The sequence below is a fragment of the Leucoraja erinacea genome, chromosome 4, assembly GCF_028641065.1.
Source record: "Leucoraja erinacea ecotype New England chromosome 4, Leri_hhj_1, whole genome shotgun sequence".
In the NCBI taxonomy this organism is placed as follows: domain Eukaryota; kingdom Metazoa; phylum Chordata; class Chondrichthyes; order Rajiformes; family Rajidae; genus Leucoraja; species Leucoraja erinaceus.
Window position 1 is genome coordinate 25,666,229 of NC_073380.1, and position 23,441 is coordinate 25,689,669.

The following is a 23,441-nucleotide window of genomic DNA, read 5'->3' on the forward strand; positions in this document are numbered from 1 at the left end:
TTGATTCTGACTATGGGTGCTATCTATACGGAGTATGTACGATCTTTCTGTGACCACATGGGTTTCCTCCGGGTGCTTCAGTTTCCTCCCACATTCCAAACATGTACAAGTTTGTAGGTTGATTGGCTTTGTTAAAATTGTAAATTGTCCCTGGTTTGTAAGATAGTGTTAGTGTATGGGGTGATCGGTTGCGCAAACTTCGTGGGCCGAAGGAGGGCCTATTTCCACGCTGTATTTCTAAAGTTCAAAGTAAATTGATCATGTGCAGAGCATGCTGTTTCAGAGTCGCCTCTGTTACTCAACGGTAAAGTCTTTGCTGGGGCAAAGGAAAATTAACAGTCTTGTTGCTGAGGATGAGAATACTGCATAAGCAAAAATTGTCTTGGTGTGGAACGGCAGTGATCAATAGTTGTTAGCAAGCAGTGAGGAGGTGTGATGAAATGCTGCACTAAAGTACCCACTAAATAAATGGCATTGACATTCCAGCCTAAAAAGGGAACAACTCGTCACAAATGTGTTCAGTGCTGTCAACAGATTTTAATAAGGTGACTTCCTTGTTGACAGCAAGTGCAATAAAGGAACGGGACTTATGGAAGCGTATGCCTTTGAAAATTGCCTTGTGCTAAATTAAAGACTGTGTGTGGCAAATGAACTGCTCTTTGTCTGTGCTCAGATCCATAAGGTCTTGTCTGTGCATGCATGTCTGCATATTTTTTCCGGATAGCTTATCAATGAGCTAATGAACAGAGCTTGAAGAAAATAAGTACACCCTTCATATTTTCTGGCCTTGTGTCCTTGTACTCTCCGGCACTAAATGCATAAAATTGGAGGGGATTCAGTTCTTAATGTAAATGAAACTAATCTCTAGGTGTTGGCTAGCAGGCTCTTCGCCTGAAGGAGAAAGAACTGAGTGAATTATACAATCTTAATTTTACAAGCTACAGAATCAAAACGGCCTCTCAATTACATTCATTAAATCCAGGTATTGAGGTTTTCAGATTTCAGACATGTATCTGAGGGTAGATCTCAAATGAGTGATGCATATGTGATTAAAAGTGGAAAGCAAAGCCTGTCAATTAGCATCAGTCAAGAAAAGTACATGATATATGTCTCCTTTCTTGATAAGGTGCTTTGCATTTCTCTAGATGGTTTGTTTTTGCATTTCCTTCCATCCATCCCAGGGAGCATGTTCCTTTCCCTGTGTGCAATGTTTTCAAGGGGTAATACTTCATCCCATGTTTCTTGTCAATTCATTTAGAGTCATAGATATTTATTCAACCTTGTTGAATTTAGTTCAGTTTAGATTTAGTTTAGAGACACAGCCAGGAAACGGGTCATTTGGCCCACCGAGTCCACGCTGACCATCGATCACCCATTCGCACTAACTCTATGTTATCCCAATTTCTAATTCACTCACAATAAAATAGGTGCAATTTACGGAGACCAATTAATCTACAGACCCACACTTCTTTGGGATGTGGAAGGAAACTTGTGCACCCAAAGGAAGGGATAATATGCAACAGGCAAAACATACAGACATGTAACATCACAGGGAGAACATGCAAACTTCACACACAGAGCATTTGAAGTAAGGCTGTACCACTGCCCTCCTTTATTGTATACACATTATATATACAAATAACCACATCTTTAGTTATTTTTTTTCCAACTCCTGAGCATTATAACTTGCCGCAGAAACAAAATGTCACAAAGGACAGAACTCATTGTTATGTTGCACATCTTTTTTCATGTTACACAAAGGTTCAAGTTCAAGTTCAAGTGAGTTTATTGTCATGTGTCCCGGTATAGGACAATGAAATTCTTGCTTTGCTTCAGCACACAGAACATGAATTGAATTGAATTTCCTTTATTGTCATTCAGACATTTCGGTCTGAACGAAATTTTGTGTCTGCAGTCATACATACAATAATAAACAACAGTAAACACAAATGAACATCCACCACAGTGAGTCCATCAAGCACCTCCTCACTGTGATGGAGGCAAAAAAATCTTAGGGCTGCAGTCTCTTCCCTCCTCTTCTCCCTCTGCGCTGAGGCGATACCCCACCGGGCGATGGCGAAATCAGTCCCGTGGCTAACCGAGCTCCGCGAACGGGCCGGCTCAAACACCGTGGCCCGGGGTGGTCGGAGCGACCGCCCTCCATTCCAGCGGACACAGCCGCTGACGACGTCGTCCACAGGCCCGCGGCTGAACCCCGAACTCAGGTCACAGCCGCCAGAACGCCGCCTCAGCCACCAGAATAACGTTCCAGCCCCGAGCCAGATCGCCCTCACGTGAGTGCCGTTCCACCCTCGGGCTGGGCCGCCCCGACGGGAGGGCCGTTTCCCTCGGGCTGGGCCGCCCTGACGGGAGCGTCGTTTCCCTCGGGCTGGGCCGCCCCAACGGGAGCGCCATTTCCCTTGGGCTGGGCCGCCCCGATGGGAGCGCCGTTACCCTCGAGCTGGGCTGCCCCGACGGGAGCGTCACAGCCCCTCACGGGAGCATCACAGCCCCTCAGGGGAGCACCGTTCCAGCCCCGAGCAGGGCTGCCCTCATGGGAGCGAGCCCAGGGCGAGTCCTGGCAGGCTCTGCCTTCGGAGCCTCGAGGTCGCCAGCTCCACCATTAGGCCTCAGCGCAGACGGAGGCAGAGAAGGGGGGATACGACAAAAAAGTCGCATTCCACCGAAGGGAGAGACAGAAAGCCCTGTTTCAGCCCCCCCCACAAACCCCCCCCCCACCATAACCACTAAAAACCAAAAACGTAACTAGCCAAAACGAAAAAAACAACACAAAAAGGTAAAAACAAATGGACTGCAGGCGAGCCGCAGCCGTTCACCAGCGCAGCCACCTCCGGAGATATAGTAGGCATTTATTACAAAACAGATAAGTGTGTCCATATACCATGATATAAATATATACACACATGAATAAATAAACTGATGAAGTGCAAATAACAGAAAATGGGTTATTAATAATCAGAGTTTTGTCCGAGCCTGGTTTAACAGCCTGATGGCTGTGGGGAAGTAGCTATTACTGAACCTGGATGTTGCAGTCTTCAGGCTCCTGTACCTTCTACCTGAAGGTAGCAGGGAGATGAGTGTGTGGCCAGGATGGTGTGGGTCTTTGATGATACTGCCAGCCTTTTTGAGGCAGCGACTGCGATAAATCCCCTCGATGGAAGGAAGGTTAGAGCCGATGATGGACTGGGCAGTGTTTACTACTTTTTGTAGTCTTTTCCTCTCCAGGGTGCTCAAATTGCCGAACCAAGCCACGATGCAACCGGTCAGCATGCTCTCTACTGTGCACCTGTAGAAGTTCGAGAGAGTCTTCCTTGACAAACTGACTCTCCGTAATCTTCTCAGGAAGTAGAGGCGCTGATGAGCTTTTTTGATAATTGCGTTAGTGTTCTCGGACCAGGAAAGATCTTCAGAGATGTGCACGCCCAGGAATTTGAAGTTCTTGACCCTTTCAACCAAAGTATCAAAGTATCAAAGGTATTTTATTGGTCACATTCACATACACCCAGGTGTAATGAAGTGAAATGCTTTTTGCCATTTTGCAGCACACAAAAAAAGAATACAGACATAACACCAATGAGAGTCTTAAACACAAAAAACATCCCCCCATAATGGCTCCCACCATGAGGGAAGGCACAAAGTCCAGTCCCCAAACCCCTTCACCCATAGTCGGGCCTATTGAGGCCTCCACAGTTGCCTCTACGGAGGCCCGATGTTCCTGGCCATTATCGGGTGGTGGTGCTCCGGCGTCGGGAGAGTCCTCACAGCGGCATGGGAACCCTGGAACGGCTGCCTCCGTACTGGAGGCCGCGGCTTCCGAAGCCGACAAGGCCGCGCCGGTTGGAGCTCCACAACTGGCGATCTCGTCAAGAGATCCCAGGCTCCCGGTGTAAAGTTCAGCGCCGCCGCCCGCAGCTGGTCGCTCCACAGTCCCGCAGCTCCGTGATGTTTTACCCGGCGGTTTCAGCTCACCGGAGCTCCAGCGCGGTGACCCAGGCAAGGCATCGCCCGCTCCACGATAGCGCTCCAGCGCTGTGCCGTGGCTGAAGCCGAGGTTCTGGGTGGTCCGCGATAGGAAACGCCGCTCCAGGCCGCGAGGACGGGTTGAAGCTGCAGCCCGGAGAAAAGCTGCCTCTCCGACCAGGTAGGGACCCTAAAAGGCAGTTTTCCCCTCCCCCACCCCCCACACAAAAAAGTCTAGACCTCCAAACAAAACACTTTAACTAACTAAAAATAAAAATAAAATGGTGAAAAGACAGACAACTGCTGGCAGGGCAGCCGTGCACAGGACAGCGCCCCACCATAGACCCGTTGATATAGATGGGGCTGTGGGTCCCCCTCCTACTCCTTCCAAAGTCCACAATCAGTTCCTTGGTTTTTCTGGTGTTGAGGGCCAGGTTATTGTGCTGGCACCATTTGGTCAGTCGGTCGATCTCTCTTCTATACTCTGACTCATCCCCATCAGTGATACGCCCCACAACAGTGGTGTCGTCAGCGAACTTGATGGGTGAGTTTGCACTGTGATTGGCTACGCAGTCATGGGTATAGAGTGAGTACAGCAGGGGGCTGAGCACGCAGCCTTTAGGTGCTCCCGTGCTGGTTGTTATCGAGGCACATTTCCATCAATACGAACAGACTGTGGTCTGTGAATGATTAAGTCGAGGATCCAATTGCAGAGGGATGCACAGAGACCCAGTTCTGCGAGTTTGGTAACCAGCTTGGAGGGGGTGATTGTATTAAATGCCGAACTGTAATTGATGAATAACAGCCTAACATATGAGTTTTTGTTGTCCAAGTGGTCCAGAGGGCCAGCGAGATCGCATCCACCGTTGATCTGTTGTGGCGGTAAGCGAACTGCAGTGGGTCCAGGTTTTTGTCGAGGTAGTTGATTTGCTCCATGATCAACCTCTCAAAGCACTTCATCACCACAGGTGTTAGTGCCACTGGTCGATAGTCATTGAGGCACGTCACCTTACTCTTCTTGGGCATTGGTATAATTGATGCCCTTTTAAAGCAGGTGGGGAGCTCAGAAGTAAGAGGTTGAAAATGTCCATAAAAACTCCAGCCAGTTGGTCCGCACAGGTTTTTAGAACACGACCGGGTATACCATCAGGTCCAGGTGCTTTTCCAGGTGCTTTTCGGGGGTTCACCCTTCTGAAGGATTTCCTGACGCTGGCCTCTGTGACTGAGACTGAAATGCCATCACAGGTGTCACAGGAGGATAGGTTGGTCAAGAAGGCTTTCAGCACATTGGCCTTCATCAGTCAGAGTATTGAGTATAGAAGGTGGAAGGTCATGTTACAGTTGTACAAGACTTTGGTGAACCTGCATTTAGACTAATGTGTTCAGTTTTAGTCTCCCAGAGAGATAGATTTTTGATTAGTACACGTGTCAGAGGTTATGGGAAGAAGGCAGGAGAATGGTGGGAAAGATAAATCAACCATGATTGAATGACGGAGTAGACTTGATGGGCAGAATGGCCTAATTTTACTCCTATTCCTTCTGACCTTATTTTGTTATTGGCCGTCCAGTTCCTGATACTGAAGGTGGAGGAAGAGCTGTGTAGATTAGAGCAGAAAGGGGTGTTGCCAAAGGGACAGTTTCTTCCCAGATGTTATCAGGCAAATGAATCATCCTACGACAACCAGATTCAGATTCAGATTCAATTTTAATTGTCATTGTCAGTGTACAGTACAGAGACAACGAAATGCAACCAGAGAGCAGTGCTGAACTATCTACCTCTTTGGTGACCCTCGGACTATCCTCGATCGGCCTTTGCTGACTTTACCTAGCACTAAATATTATTTCCTTACTATGTATTTATACACTATAAATGGCTCGATTGTAATCATGCATTGTCGTTTTGCTGACTGGGTAGCACGCAACACTACACATGACAATAACCTAAACTGAACTGGATCTACCATTGAGCTTCTCTATCCATTTGAACCTGCTGGACATGTTCCGGCACCATGTTTTTAACATAAGAATAAGAGGTTGGCCATTTAGATCTGGGATGATGAAAAACTTCTTCACACAGAGAGTTGTGAATTTGTGGAATTCTCAGCCTCACAAGGCAGTGGAGGCCGATTCACTGGATGCATTCAAAAGAGAGTTAGATAAAGCTCTTAGGGCTAGCGGAATCAAGAGGTATGGGGAGAAGGCAGGAACGGGGCACTGATTATGGATGATCAGCCATGATCACAGTGAATGGCGGTGCTGGCTCAAAGGGTCGAATGGCCTACTCCTGCACCTATTGTCTATGTATCTATTTAACACACGATACCAGCAAACGGGAGTACCAACCCTTGAACTGCCCCCACTAATCCATATAACCTTCTCTCACTCTATCATTGATTTTCTATTTGGCATTTGTTAACCCCTCTTGTCACCATTTCTCCAAGTTAAAATTATATTTTTCTATCTCTCTTTCCCAGTTTCCCAGTTCTCTGACCTGAATCATTAACTCGCATTCTATTTCCGCAGTTGCTGCTTGTTTTTTTATTTCAGATTTCCAACATCTGCAATTTTTATTTTGATTTACATTTTGTAAGTGTAAACTATTTTCATACAGTAAGAAACAAGTATGGAGAAAATAGGTGTCCCTTACACCTTTGCAGAGAAAAATAAATAATGTGATTATCAGCTTAATCCTGTGGCAGAAGTCACGATCTTTGTCTCAATTAATATGATAAAAAATATTTGTTCTCACTTTAATAATTGCATGTGCCATTTATCACTGCGGTGGATTTCATTTAATATGCTCTGTGGAAAGAATATTTCTATGGATTATGAAATATTTTAATAGTTATGTACTTTTCAAATATATTGAAAGGAAATCTGCAATTCAACTGTAGCTATTATCTATTTATTGCTCTGTCTTCATTAGGAATTAAGCAGGGATAAGTATGAACCATAATTATAATGGGTGAGATCATTTTTATGAAGATACAAATCATTGCAACCGTCTTGTGTCATATCAACACAGACTGCTAACCAAAGTCGTTCACAGGTTTCAGCCTTACTGGTGCTTAAATTGAAATTAGCAAATTAATATGCCTGCTGCTTTTGCCTTTATGATCACTTGGATCTTTGCAAAGGCTGAGTCTACCAAAGGCGTAGAAACATCAGAACAAGGTTCTTCTGAAACTTCTCTCACACTCTACAATGTGGCACTTTCTCATAAGTGCTTTAAAAGGCTTGACAGCCATTTTAGTTGTGTTGGCATCAAGGGGGCCCTAAAATGTGAGCATCCTCACACCTAAAGGTTGGATGTTGATATTTCCAAATGTCAAGTCTTCCAAGTGCAAGCAGAATCAGTCCCCCAGCCATTAAAGTTATTTAGATTTATATTCATGAATGGGCAAGTTGCCAACCTTTTGAGCTGATGCTGTTTGTTGGTCTTGAATTTTATCTGTTAAGATGTGAGAGATTTTATTACTATGATGTGCTCACGCCTCAGTCCTTATCATTTCCATAATGCAAGCACAAAAAACAGATGTGTTGATGCTCAGTGTGAACCAAGAGGAAGCTGAACATAAGAAAGTAAATAGGAGAACAAAGTAACAAGGTGAGAAAGGTGCAGACTTAGCTTATAAGGTCAAAAGGAATAGGGAAAGAATTGAGCCATTCTACCCATCAAATCTACTCCACCACGATCGCTTCACCCAACACCTCCGCTCAGTTCGCACTAACCAACCTGATCTCCCGGTGGCCCAGCACTTCAACTCCCCCTCCCATTCCAAATCTGACCTTTCTGTCCTGGGCCTCCTCCATGGCCAGAGTGAGTCCCACCGCAAATTGGAGGAGCAGCACCTCATATTTTGCTTGGGCAGTTTACATCCCTGTGGTATGAACATTAACTTCTCCAATTTCAGGCAGTCCTTGCTTTCTCCCTCCTTCCCCTCCGGTTCCCAGCTCTCCCTCAGCCTACTGCCTCCGCCTCTTCCTTTCTTCTTCCTGCCCCCCACCCCCACCTCCACATCAGTCTGAAGAAGAGTCTCAATCCAAAATGTCACCTATTCCTTCGCTCCATAGATGCTGCCTCACTCGCTGAGTTTCTCCAGCATTTTTGTCTGTCTCTCTTCACATCCACTCTATCCAAGCCTTTCACTATTCTGTATGTTTCAATGAGGTTCTTTTTTCTAAACTCCAGTGAGTACAGGCCCAACACTGACAAACACTCATCATTGGTTAACCTACTCATTCCTGGTCAGCTCTGATATTTACTTTGTGTAAGGAAGTGATCAGGATGGAAGGTCTGGGGTGGCACAGCAGCACAGTGGTAGAGTTGCTACCTTACAGCGCCAAAGACCCAGGTTTGATCCTAACTCTGAGTGCTGTAAGTACAGACTTTGTGTGTCCTTCCCATGACCATGTGAGTTTTCCCCGGGTGCACAGGTTTCCTCCCACATTTCAACCTCGTACAGGTTTGTAGGTCAATTTTTCTTCTGTAAATTGAAAACTGTGAATCGCAGTGAAACCTCTAGCTTCTGAGTGATTTGCTCTAGATTTAAATTCTTGAATGTTTAAATGTATGATGCTTGGGATGCCCATAAGTGTGGGTTTTGTAAATGTCCTAGATTACTTAATTGCAAGATGTCACAGAAATGTTTTCAATAGACCTCCAGAATGATTTGCCATCTATTCGGCCAAGCAGATAGGTAGAATCTGCCAGGGCTTTGGGACTGAGGGTGGAAGTACCTAAGGTATTGAGCATCACTAAAATACTCATCTAATCTGTACATTAGAATGTCTAGACTCCATGGCCACACTGTGGCACAGCTGGAAAACTGCTGCCCCACGGCACCAAAGACCCGGGATCAATCCTGACCTCGGGCGCTGTCTGTGTGGAATTTGCACATTTTACCTGTGACCATGTGGGTTTCAAATACATGGTTAGATAGATTAATTGGGCGCTGTAATTTCTCCCTAGTGTGTGGGTAAAAGGTATAATCTGGGATGAGTTGATGTGAACATGGGGTAAATAAAAAATGGGATTAATGTCATTAGGTGGTTGATGATGGTTACGGACTACGTGGGCCAAAGGGCCTATTTCTGTGCCCTACCTTTCTATGACTATGACATTGTGTAACACATTTTGGAGTGCTATTTTTTTTAATGAAAGTGAACAATTAGTGGCTTCTAAGCCATTTTTCCCAATCAGAGGTAATCACCAAATTAGTCGGACCTTTGTCATGATAGAATGTCTGTTTAGTTAGCTTCTAAACTACCAACAGCAAGCACTGTTCGACCGAACATTCCAGGATGTGTTCAAAAGGATGCAACGGGGTTTCCAAGCTGATTGTATTTTGTATTGTATTGTATTGTATTCAATTTATTGTCATTGTCTCAATTTGAGACAACGAAATGAATTTTCCTTACAGGCAGTATCATTAAAAAAAATCACAAAGAAATTATAAAAATAAATAATAAATAAATAATAAAACATATTAAAAATAAAATTGAAATTGAATTAATTTTTTTTTTAAAAAGCACAAATACTGATGCTGGAGACATTAGAAAAGGTTACTCTGTCAATAAGATTGGTTTTAAAAAACAATCAAAGTGGAAAGCAGATGGTTTTAGGGAGAGAACGATTGCAAAGTGAGAACTGAGTGTCTTAAGGCATGGCTGCGAGGTAGCATGGTGTCTATCAACGGAATGGAGTAGGCACAAAGAGCTGTAGTAACGCAGCCGGGCAGGCAGCATCTCTGGAGAGAAAGAATGGGTGACGTTTCGGGTGAAACACTTCTTCAGACTGTTCTTTCAAAGAAAATCACAGCCAAGGAAATGGATTCCTGCTCTTGATCAGGGATCAAGTTGCAACCTCAGTCTGGAGAAGCTGAGTGAATTTGCGCACATTTCGAAGGTCAGTCTATGTGTCTTATTAAAATAATGTCCAGGAGATAACATAAGCAGCCCATAATGGTGAAAAAAAAAAAATAGAGAATGGTTGACACTGATTGCTACACCCTCAGATACACCCTGTGACTCTGACTACAATTGAGGATTATATTCTTTCAATGTTCTGAACCAGTTAAAACCTGTCAATGTCTTCTTTATAATCTGCTCTGACCTTCTCATTTAATTAAGGCTTGAAGAGAGTGTGCTTCAAAAAAATATATAATGCCCTTCATTACATGGTGTTGAAGTACAAGCGGTTTATACTGGAACAGTGAATTTTCATTTTGTGCTCTAATTTTGATTCTTATTCTGCATTTCCTCCAACAGGCCGACATGCTGGATGTGAATCAGATTATTAAGGACCTAGCTTTACTGGTGCATGAACAGGGGGAAAACATCGGTGAGTGTCACATTAATGTTCAATCAAAGTTACAATGCTTCTGCTTTTGCTTCTAATTGAGATTAAGGGTGGCACATAATTGCAGCGGTGGCGTTGCTGCATTGCAGCACCAGAGACACGGATTTGATTCTGACTGCGCGTTGTGTTCGTATGGAGTTTGCACATTCTCCCTGTGACCACGTGGGTTTTCTCCAGGTGCTCTGGCTTCCTCTCATGCTCCAAAGACGCGCAGGTTTGTAGATTAATTGGCTTTTGTGCATTGTGCCTAGTGTGTAGGATAGTGCTGGTTAAGGGGTGATTACTGCTCGTCACGGACTCACTCGGTGGGCCGAAGGGCCTGTTTTCACCTGTATGTCAAAGGTTTAACTTAATTTAAATTGTAAAAGGAATCTTTCTTTGCTCAATGCTCCAGCCACTGATAGTGTTTCATAGAGAATAATTTGTCACAATAAGGCCCTTCGGTCCATCATGTCAATCCTATTGATATCCCGTGATATCCAATTAGCCCCATTCTTCCCTCTTTCCCACACATTTGACAGTAAACTTTAATTGACTTTATTTGTTTTGGGCAGACACATGATCAGGCAGTAAATGCAGGGAAATAGACCATTTGCAGACAGATTGAATTGGTTTAATTTGGCATCATAATCAGCATAGACATGGTGGGGTGAGGAATCATACAAGTGAAGTCAAATAAAGTTAATTTGAGTTTATTGTCAAATCAAAAGAATAATTCTGTCTGGCAAAGATGGGAGAATGGGCATCTTCAAGTTAATTTGCCCCCATCAATGTTTAACTGTCGAGTCAATTTTGCTTTGGAGTTACCAGCAAAGCACACAAAACAATACAGAACACGGACAGGCACCTCACCCCACCATATCTGTGCTGATAATGGTACAAAATTAAACTAATTCCATCTCTCCACGCATGGTCTGTATCATTGCATTTCCTGCCTGTTCGTAGGTCTGCCTAGAACAAATCAAGTCACATTTATTGTTTCCTGCATAGATACCGCAAGGGACAGGTACAATGAAAATCTTTCTTCAAACCTCTTGAATGTTCAAGACTATTGTTAGGATGCCAACACCAGAATTTGTTTATTTATTTATTTATTTCGGACAGAATAAAAGAATAAGAAGCAAATGTGAAACAGCATACAAAAAACAAAGCACAAATATTTATAAAGTGTCATAAACAATATCTATAAATAAATGAAATCATATGTGTCCGAAAAGGAGCAGGAAGAAGCCAAAGCTTATTAATTCCCACCCCTTATTCAACTGCTTGTAATTATCTCATACAAATGTAGCAGCTATATGTACACCATATGTACACCAGCCACTATATGTACACTAAATTATTTACATTTGAACACTAATCAAATATTTACAAAGCCATACAAAAAAGAAAAAAAGAAAAAGAAAAGAAAAAACCCGCAAATACTATACTGTATCTGTCATATTTACAACCCATCACTCTATAATCACCCTTCCCAATACAATCAGTATAACAAATATCACAATCATCTATCCTCATCCCAATATCCTTTTAAACAAGTGTTTTTGTACATCTTTTTAAACTGAATTTTGCTTGTGCTACCTGTTCCAGACCATTCGACAAATTCACACCACAGATTGCTATGCACATACTTTTAAGAGTTGTTCTGACATTGAGTTTTTTTAAATTATGTTCCCCTCTCAAATTATACCCACCCTGTCTTTCCATAAACAGTTTTTGTATATTTCTTGGAAGTAAATTATTTCTTGCTTTGTACATGATTTGCGCAGTCTTAAATTTAACCAGATCAGTGAACTTCAGTGTATGTGACTTTAAGAATAATAAATTGGTATGTTCAAGATATCCAACGTTATTGATAATTCTTATTGCTCTTTTTTGTAATGTGCATAATGGCTGTAGGTTGGTTTTGTAGGTGTTACCCCATATCTCCACACAGTAACTCAGATATGGCAATATGAGTGTATTATACAAAGTATGTAATGATTTGTGGTCCAGAATGTATCTTGATTTTCCCAATATTGCTATAGACTTTGCCAGTTTTGCTTTGACAAGGTTTATATGTGGTTTCCAGCAGATTTTGTGGTCTAAGATCACACCAAGAAATTTATTTTCATATACTCTTTCTATACTTATGTTATCTATTTTCAATTGTACTTGAGTGACTGTACTAATTTAAGAAATACTTATTTGCCACATTCCTATGGCAATTTGAGATCACCATTATACTCGTGAATGTGAAGACATTGCTGAATCTCAACAACATGCGAGCCTCCATATTTAACCAGTTCAGTGCCACCCCCTGGTATACTCAAGTCTTCAGTATATGGGAGGAAGCCAGCACACAAGGGGAAATCACTTGCGGCCACAGAGAGAATATGCAAACTCCCGACAGATTGCACCCGAGGTCAGGACTGAAAGCTGTAAGGCAACAGACCTGCTGTCCCACATTGTTCAATGCACTGCAATTTTGTTGGAAATATAGTCCTCCTCTGAGGCAGTGTAATTACACAGTTTATCATCCTTTTTACAGGAATACTGTATATCATGTTTCATTTGGACCATTTGAATCTTTACAGATAGCATCGAGGCCAATATTGAGAGGGCAGCTACACATGTTGATACAGCGAACGAACAGCTTATGAAAGCAAGTCAGCACCAGGTAAGGCTGGCTTTAACCCCACCAAGGAAAGACTTCCCTGACTTTGCATGGACTGGGATGGACTCATCCCAATTTTCCTGAAGAAATGCAGTCCCTTTGCATTTGGTGCAGGTTTGTTTATTAAACAAAAGTCCATTGGTACTGGGAAAGCTGTTGTGAAAACAGCAATAAGAATTGTGATTCGGATGTCTATTTAAGCTGGCAAAGGTGATGTAAATGTGAATTCTGTGTACACATTTGTGACAGTGGCTTACATCTCAAAAGTCCATCCTTCTACTGCCATTGATGCAAATGTGTCTTGCACCAGAAATTGTCAGTAAAACTAAAAATAAAATCTGAACCAGCAATCTTTTAAACTGTCGGAAGTAATTTTAACATAGAGGAATGGTGTGAAAAGGGTTATATTGAATTTCCTTTGTATTGATTTACGCTGAAAGAAAGTGGTCATGGTGCATGATCAGAGATCAATTCAAGCACATTCCTTTAACACTGTTGTTCAAAATAGAAACATTTCTACCACATTTGTATTGTAATTTTTCTATTTCTGCATTCTATGTTTTGTTATTTATATTCTGTTCCTTTTCTGTCAGAGTTTTAGTAAATAATTTATTTGTGGTTGTAAGAAAGCTGTAAAAATACAGTAGCAAGATCCATTTGTAGTCTGTGTGTATCAGACTCTGTAAACACTCTTTATATTTCTCAGTCATTTACTATTGATAAATCCCACAGGTCCTCAGATTCCTCTAAAATACATATAAAACATAGAAAAATAAAGCCCAGGAACAGGTCCTTTGATCCACAATGCCTGTGCGAAACATGATGCCAAGCTGCACTGATCTCATCTGCCTTCACATGATCCAAACCACTCCATTCCATACACATCCAGCACGTGTGGCACAGTGGTAGATTTGCTGCCTTACAGCACTTGTAGTGCCAGAGACCCGGATTAGATCCTGACTACAGGTGCTGTCTGTACGGAGTTTGTACGTTCTCCCCGTGACCGTGTGGGTTTTATCCGAGAACTACGGTTTCCTCCCACATTCCAAAGACATACAGGTTTGTAGGTTAATTGGCTTGGTAGAAATGGAAATGGTTGCTACTGTGTGTAGGGTAATGTTAATGTGTGGGGATCGTTGGTCGGCATGGATTTGGTGGGCCTGGTTCTGCGCTGTGTCTTTAAAACTAAAAAACTTAAACATCCATGTGCTCATCCGAGTCTCTTAAACAACATTATTGTATCTGCCTCCACCGCAAACCCCGCAGGCAACTAATCACTTTTATCTAAAAAAAAATGTGGCACATCTCCTTTAAACTGCCCCTTTCACTGTCAGCCTATGACCTTGAACGTTTTTTCATACATTTTGCAAACAGTTGGTATAAAATGGGAATCTTTTTATATGGAATAATGTGCATGTGCATCTTTTTTAAATGTGCATTTCATTGATCTCAACCTAAATTCTGACTCACCCACTTTATTGCCTTCGTGATGGATTCTTAGAGCAGCTTGTATTGGAGCCTACCAGGGAGAAGGCAATTCTGGATTTATTTTTAAGTAATAAACCGGATTTGATTAAGGACCTCGAGGTTAATGAGCCATTAGGTGGTAGTGACCATAACATGGCCAGGTTTAATCTACAATTGGAGAGGGAGAAGGGTAGATCGGAGGTGTCAGTGTTGCAGTTGAATAAAGGGGACTATGGAGCCATGAGGGAGGAGCTGGCTAAAGCTGACTAGCATGGATGACAGTGGAACAAAAATGGCAGGTATTTCTAGGAATAATACAGAAGATGCAGGATCAGTTCATTCCAAGGAGGAAGAAAGATTCCAAGGGGAGTAAGGGGCGACCGTGGCTGACAAGGGACGTCAGGGACAGCATAAAAATTAAAGCAAAGTAGTACAACGTAGCAAAGATGAGCGGGGAAGCAAGAGGATTGGATAATGTTTAAAGAACAACAGAAGATAACTAAAAAGACAATACGGGGAGAAAAGATGAGGCACGAAGGTAAGCTAGCCAAGAATATAAAGCAGGATAGTAAAAGCTTCTTTAGGTATGTGAAGAGGAAAATTTAGTTAAGACCAAAGTTGGATCCTTGAAGACCGAAAAAGGTCAATTTATTATGGGGAACAAGGAAATGGCAGATTAGTTGAACAGGTACTTTGGATCTGTCTTCACTAAGGAGGACATAAACAATCTTCCTGATATAGTAGTGGCCAGTGGATCTGGAGTGATGGAGGAACTGAAGGAAATCCATATTAGACAGGAAATGGTGTTGGATAGACTGATGGGACTGAAGGCAGATAAATCCCCAGGGCCTGATGGTCTGCATCCCATGGTACTTAAGGAAGTGGCTCTAGAAATTGTGGATGCATTGGTAATAATTTTCCAATGTTCTATAGACTCAGGATCAGTTCCTGTGGTAGCTAATGTTATCCTCTCCTAGGGTAGCTAATGATATCCCACTTTTTAAGAAAGGCGGGAGAGAGAAAACAGGTAATTATAGACCAGTTAGCCTGACATCAGTGGTGGGGAAGATGCTGGAGTCAATAAAAGATGAAATAGCCGATCAATTGGATAGCAGTAACAGGATCAGTCCGAGTCAGCATGGATTTATGAAGGGGAAATTAATCATGCTTGACTAATCTTCTGGACTTTTTTGAAGATGTAACTAGGAAAATGGACAAGGAAGAGCCAGTGGATGTAGTGTACCTGGACTTTCAGAAAGCATTTGATAAGGTCCCAGATAGGAGATTAGTGGGCAAAATTAGGGCACAGGGTATTGGGGGTAGAATGCTGAGATGGATAGAGAATGGATGGTTGGCAGACAGGAAACAAAGAGTAGGTATTAACGGGTCCCATTCAGAATGGCAAGCAGTGACTAGTGGGGTACCGCAAGGCTTGGTGCTGGGACTGCAGCTATTTACAATATGCATCAATGATTTGGATGAAAGGATTCAAAGTAACATTAGAAAATTGTGAGGAGGATGCTATGAGAATGCAGGGTGACTTGGACAGTTTGGGGGAGTGGGCAGGTGCATGGCAGATGAGTCTTAATGCGGATATATGTGAGGTTATCCACTTTGGTAGCAATAACAGGATGGAAGATTATTATCAAAATGGCGTCGTTGGGAAAAGGGGAAGTACAACAGGATTTGGGGGTCCTTGTTCATCAGTCTATGAAAGTAAGCATGCAGGTACAGCAGGCAGTGAAAAAATCAAATGGCATGTTGGCCTTTATAACAAGAGGAATTGAATATAGGAGCAAAGAGGTCCTTCTGCAGTTGTACAGAGCCCTAGTGAGACCACGGCTGGAGTATTGTGTGCAGTTTTGGTACCCCAATTTGAGGAAGGACAGTCTTGCTCTTGAGGGAGTACAGCGTAGGTTTACAAGGTTACTTCCCGGGATGGCGGGACTGTCATATGCTGAGAGAATGGAGCAGCCGGGCTTGTACACTCTGGAGTTTAGAAGGATGAGAGGGTATCTCATTGATACATATAAGATTGTTAAGGGTTTGGACACGCTAGAGGCAGAAAACATGTTCCCGATGTTGGGGGAGTCCAGAACTAGGGTCCACAGTTTAAGAATAATGAGTAAGTCATTTAGAACTGAGAATGGAAACACTTTTTTCACAGAGAGTTGTGAGTCCATGGAATTTTCTGGCTCAGAGGGTGGTGGAAGCAGGTTCTCTGGATGCTTTCAAGAGAGAGCTAGATAGGGCTCTTAAAAATAGTGGTCATGGGATATGGGGATAAGGCAGGAACGGGGTACTGATTGGGGATGATCAGTCATGATCGCATTGAATGGCGGTGCTAGCACGAAGGGCCGAATGGCTCCTGCTCCTATTGTCTATTGTCTATTATTTAACACCCTGAAAAAAATGATATTGAGGACACATGAGATAAATATTTTGGTGCTTTGTTGATGTATCATTTGCTACCATTTCATAGCATTAGATAATGTATACACTATAATTGTTGACTGAATTGAATAGAACATTTGCCTATGATACAGATTAGGAAATCGTTGGAATAAAGGTTCCACTCTGCACCAGAATGTATTGGAGCACCTCCATATTATTGTATTTTGATATATTTGCTGAAATGCGTGAGGTTCTTTACCAGTATTCAACAACATTATGTATTTGTGTGACATTTTTAATATATTGATCATCAAAACATTTCACTGGAGTGTTTATCAATTAACATTTAGCCTTGTGCTGCACTCAGGAATATTAAAACGGCTTGTTCCAAGTGGAAAAGTTTAAGGATTGTCGTAAAGTAAAGGAATTTAGCAGGTCACATCCACTGTGCTGGAGAATGAATGTTATTGGGAAGCTGAGGGATGGAAGTGATGGGAGGGGCAGAATGGATATGGCCATGGACTCATTCATTCCTTGCTTGAAATAGTGGAACATTTCACCATTTGAGAGGAAAACTTTTTACGTAGAGGTGGAACTCGCTGCGTGTCGTGGCGATTGAAATTGAATCAATCAGAGGGGCACAAATGTGCACAATTTTGGAAAAAGGAGGAGGGAGGAATGGAGCAAGCAAAGAGTCAACAGGCAAAATGGCTTCTTTCTTTGCCATTAAATAATCTATGAATCGTACTGAGATTTTGCGTGGTGGAATCTGTTCTGCTCATCATATATTAGAAGTTTGTTGGCAAAATCAGCATTGGTTGGTAATGGGAAATAATCCATAGAAGAAGGAAATCAGAAATGTTTTATCAGATCATAATTTTTTTTAAAGTGGTGTGAATGATGACATCGTCTGATCAAGTGGCTCTGAGATTGAGAGTAAAGTTTCCTCTATTTTGTCCTGAAAAGATACTTCAGATTTAATATGATTAAAATATACCCTTCATTACTTTCCATATTTTTCATCAAAGTTATCTGCTTTTTCCTTCATTAGCTGTGGTTGCATTTTCCTTTCGTAAATTCTGAGTACCCATCCATTTGATGCTGCATTGAAGCTATCCATTTTGCTTTTGCCCCATCATTCGGGGCAGCACAGTGGCAGAGCGGCCTTACAGCACCAGAGACCCAGGTTTGATCCTGACTACATTGAATGTTCTCCCTTTGACAGTGTGGGTTTTTACTGGGTGCTCCGGTTTCACCCCACATCCCAAAGACCTACAGGTTTAACTTCTAATTAACTTCTGTAAATTGTGTGTAGGAAAGAACTAGTGCACAGGTGATCACTGGTCGGCACAGCCTCAGTGGTCCATAAGACCTGTTTCCATGCTGTATCTCTAAACTAAATTAACCTAAATTCAGTTTGGATTGCGGTGAGATTTAAAAAAAATGTTTTTTCTGTTTTACTGGTGTGATGTTAGTCTAGTAGGCCTGCGCCCTATGCATTTGGTTTAGGCTGAATATTTTGGCAAGGTCCTGCCTCTCTCTCTGCCTTCATTAGATGCTTCTGGCACAAAGGGCAGACAATATGCAAAAATGCTGCAGGGCTATGGAATCTAATTATGCTTAAAACTTTTGGCACTAAACCCAAAGGAGGGCTGTCTGAAAATCGGTGAGTGGGGTCAGTATATCCATTGACATGTTCTTGACCGTGTTCACCAGAATAAGCCAATTTGTACTTTTAATCACCTGGGTTGAGATCTCACTCTGCCTTTACAAAGGTTCCTCGGGCAATAATGGGACATGGAACATCTGATATTGATGAATCATTGCCATCTTATTTGGAATGCACACATACATGCTTCTGATTCCACAAATTAGTAGTGGAAGATTCCCACGTTAGAAATAGTTCAGACCACATCAGTTATTGGTAAAAATCAAACATTCTACCACTCCTGTCTAATACCCTGAACTTTATACCTCTATTCCTTGTGTCATGCAGTGATATTGAAGTAATATTTCAGTTCAGTTTAGTTTAGAGATACAGTGTGGAAACGGGCCCTTCAACCCACCGAGTCCGCACCAACCAGCGATCCCTGCACATTAACAATATTCTACACATTAGGGACAATTTACACATACCAAATTAATCAACCTACAAACCTGTACATCTTTCAAGTGTGGGAGGAAACCAAAGATCTCGGGGAAAACCAAAGTGGTCACGGGGAGAACGTGCAAACTCCGTACTGACAGTACCCGTAGTCGGGATCGAACCCGGGTCTCTGGCGTTGCAAGCGTTGTATGGCAGCAACTCAAATGCTGCACCACCTTGCAGTTCTTACTTGACGGAACGTAGCAAAGTATATTCTCAGATCTCCCCAGGTGGGAGGGACAAAGTTTAAAGATGTGCGGGGTGGTTAAGCTGTGCATGCAGAACCCTCGTCAGAAGTCAGGACTGTCACTTGACAGGGTATTTTGCGGAGTTTTTAGAGTTAGTTTGTTGAGTAACTAGTGCTCTTCGCTACGACAAGAGATTAAAACATGTTTTCTCTCGACTAAGCGTTCAAATAACATTGTCCCGTCAATTAACCCCATCAATCCGAACGTGCCCACTTGGTCTCGCTACAGGGGTACGTTTTTTACTCCAAGGGTGGTGTGTGCCTGGATTGCGCTGCCCGGGGTGGTGGTTGAGGCAGATATGTTAGTGGCATTTAAAAGATGTTTGGATAGGCACATGGTTAAGCAGGGAATGGAGGGATATGGGACATGTGCAGGTGGATAAGTGATGGTCATGGCATCATGTTCGGCACAGGCTTTGTGGGCTGAAGTACAGAGTAGTTTGACATAACATAGAACAGTACAGCACAATATGTTCTATGTTCTATTTTTCAAACTACTTCTGTGAAAAAAGGCACAATGGGATTTCATGTTTCCAAATTCAAATTTAAGTAATTCTCAAATTTTACAATAACATGGTTTGAAATAGGACTCCATTTGCTAACCCAAGCCTGTGGTCCTCGTAAAAAGACATTTTCAAACCTCTCAAGTAAAAAATATGTAATCAGAGTTGTTTGTGCCTTTGGAATAAAATTAATTGTTTTCCTCTCCACTTCAAAAGTAATTTGAGTCAATAGGTGAAGTCCTTGGCAGTGTATTAGTAGTTCTAATAAAGTCAAACTGTATGAAAGCAACAAAGTGACTGAAATCATCAACTACAGTATTTGACAGCCAGATGAGAAAATGATTAAAATGATTAAACATATATTATACATTTCATACCTAAAGAATTATATACTTAGTATGGAGTTAATGTAGCCTTGATTCACTGAATTAGTGGTAAGTTTGCCCTTTGAGATAAATTGAGTAGGAGGATGCGCCACTGGGAAAGGAGGACCCGGCATTGGAGCATCACCCCCTTTTGGTGATGTCCATGAATCGCAGCCTTCAAGCAGTGCATGCAGAGGATATGCAACAAAATAATAAACATGACTACTTTAATTTACATGACATTGCTGTGTCCTAAATCTCTAAAAAATCTCTGTAGTACAGTAAGTTTGCTTACTTCTATCTTTGTGTTTAAAATGTATCCCAGCTAGAAACATCACATCCGTTTCCTCCACAGATGATGCCTGGTCCACTGAGTTCCTCTGTGTTTTGCTGAAGTGCTGATTAAATATAGTTTGAATGATTAGGATTATTACATTTTGTATGTGGAAAGGAAACTCAGGATTTACAGATATCCAATCTCAACCAAGACACCTTTGAATATTCAAATACAAGTGCATGTTCTAAATGGTTCTGAGCACAGAACATCAGACATCCAGAGTAAAGTTATAACAGTGACAGGAATTGCTGTCTGGATACGCAAATACGCAAAACATCAATTGACAAAACAAATATATTTGGAATTGTATATTTAATGCAATGTGCAACAGTGGAGAGCATGTTGACTGCATCACGGTCTGGTTCGGCAACTTGAATGCCCAGCAGCGTTGAAGACTGCAAAAAGTAGTGAACACTGCACGGTCCATCACGGTTACTTACCTCCCCACCTTCGAAGGGATTTACAGGAGTCGCTGCTTCAAAAAAAAAGAGCATATTGTTTCCATTTCTTGTGTTTATTATATTGTTTACGTATTCTGTTGTGCTACTGCCAGTAAGAATTTCACTGTTCTGTTTGGGACATAGACAATAAAACATAATTGACTCTTGATGTGAGCGTCTGGTCATTATAGGACAGCTTGAGTACTTATTTAAGCTATAAAAAAGCACAAACCATACTCTTGGCAGATTCTCTTCGGTGGCAGGCTCATTGATCTAGGAATTATTCAGGATGTGAGACTTTGATCCAAGCTCTACATAAATTGTACATGATCAAAGCATTAGCAGTTGTTTGAGAACCTGTCCGTCTGTGTTTGATGCAATAATTAAGCATCATTGTGTATTTAAAATGTATAATTGACTTACCCTGTATCTGACTTGAAAACCTTTTGGGTTGATTAAGTACTAACAAAATCCACCCATAATCTTCAGTTCTATTTTAAGATTTAAACTCCATGGGTCAACTGACTTTAACATCCTTTACATACAACAAAGCTACATAAAAATACATGGAGGACACTTATCCAAAATCGATGGTTCATCAGATTTTGCAAATTGTGTATTTGCGAGGGTAACTAAATATGATTTTATGCTCTTTGCGATGCATAAATGAATTCTCAGTCTATAAAGAAAACTTTACACTTAAGTGGAGAGGAAAGTCTCCAGCAACTTTGTTGTCTTGCTACATTTAGTTGCTGCATTTATAATTTATACCTATAATGCATAAATTATCCACATGCATACATGGCCTGTACTTGTGGTCTGATGGGTTCAGTTCAGTTTAGTTTATTGTTACTGTGAAAAGCTTTTGTTGCGTGCTAACCAGTCAGCAGAAAGACAATACATGATTACAATTAATCCATTTACAGTGTATAGGTACATGATAAGGGAATAACGTTTAGTGCAAGATAAAGCCAGCAAAGTCCGATCAAAGTTACTCCGAGGGCCATCAAAGAGATGGATAGTAGTTTAGCACTACGCTCTGGTTGTGGTAGGATGATTGGCTGAATCTATGGAAACTGGATGTAAACTATTCGTGAGCAGCACAATGGCACAGTGGTAGAGTTGCTGCCTTACAGCAAGAGAGAATCAGTTTTGAACCTGACTACGGATGCTGCCTGTACATAGTTTGTACGTTCCTCCCGTGACTACAGGACTGGCCTTAGGAGGTGCGGGGCCCAATTGGGAACAATTTTCGTGCGCCCCAGGTTCCCAACCAAGATCTGTAGAATCATAGAAATATAAATAAAGTCTATTATAGACTTTATATCTCTATGGTAGAATGGAAAGTAATCAAAATGTGCGCTTAAAAAGTGCATGCGAGTTAATGGACCAAACAGATCTAAACTACATCTATATATATAAAACAAAGAAGTCTGTCTGTTTGTCTGTGTGTCCGCATGAGAATCTCGGAAACTACTTTACCGATCAGGACCAAACTTGGCATGGATAGCAAGTGTCAAGTGGGGATCTCAAAAAAAACCCTCCAACAAACCCGATCTGACACACCCAACCCGACCCGACATGCGTGAGAGAAAGAGACAGAAACTGACGATCAGTCCGGACGCACACACGTAGAAAAGTCGTTTTCCCTCCTGTGATTTACAGCTATTTTGATCCTTAGGTTCTCTTTCATTATGACTTACTTTTCTCTGCATCTAATTTCTCTCCGTTACACCACACAGAGTTTGAAAAGTTGTATCCCATCCCTCGTATTATAGCTAATTTTATCCTATGCTCTCTCTCTCTCTCTCATTACTTCTTACTTTTCTTTGATCTTTTCTTGATGAGCCGAGAGTAGATTACTCGAGCGGGGGGCCCCCTTAGATTTGGGGCCCAATTGCGAGCAATTGGTCCAATTGGCTTAAGGCCGACCCTGCGTGACTGAGTGGGTTTTCCCTGGTGTTCCGTTTTCCTCCCCCATTCTAAAGAAGCACAGGTTTGTACTTTAATTAGCTTCAGTAAAAATTGTTAATTGTCCATAGTGTGTAGTGTGTTTACCACAGTGTGTTCACATATTTCATTAGCCTAAATTAGAGCAGACCTTGGAACGTTTAACCTTTGAATGATCCACAAATGTAAAGGATATATTGCAGCGATATGTGACGAATAAAACCGTATTGTTATTGTATTGTTCTCCTTTTGTTATTACTGTCTAGCTTAATCATCTAATCAAAGCATCAAATATTGCAGAAACACGTCCACTCCATCATGTCTATGGTAATGTTCAAGTACTGATCTGTATTAATCCCATTGCATGGCCTTGCATCACCCAGCGTGGCTTTAATGGCTGCGGGACATTTAACATCGCCCGCTGGGGGCTTTGACTCTGTCTTTGACTCTGACACGGGGGGGAGAGGGTAGTGCAGGGGAGAGATATGTTTTTTTTGCCTTCCTTCACAGCGAGGAGAAGATGCGCTGTGAAGGATGTTTGTGTAAATTGTGTTGTGTCTTGGGTCTTTTTCGTTTTGTATGTATGACTGCAGA

The 23,441-nt window shown here is 42.1% G+C and overlaps 1 protein-coding gene across 2 annotated transcripts in view; it reads left to right on the forward strand.

Moving 5' to 3' along the window:
• The window catches only part of tsnare1 (T-SNARE Domain Containing 1), a 776,868-nt gene that overhangs the window by 639,311 nt on the left and 114,116 nt on the right, over window positions 1-23,441 (forward strand). For both annotated transcript variants that reach the window (XM_055633878.1, XM_055633879.1), the window contains 2 exons: window positions 10,252-10,324; window positions 12,919-13,001. In XM_055633878.1, the coding sequence (XP_055489853.1) occupies window positions 10,252-10,324; window positions 12,919-13,001 (156 nt within the window). The remainder of the gene's footprint in view (window positions 1-10,251; window positions 10,325-12,918; window positions 13,002-23,441) is intronic.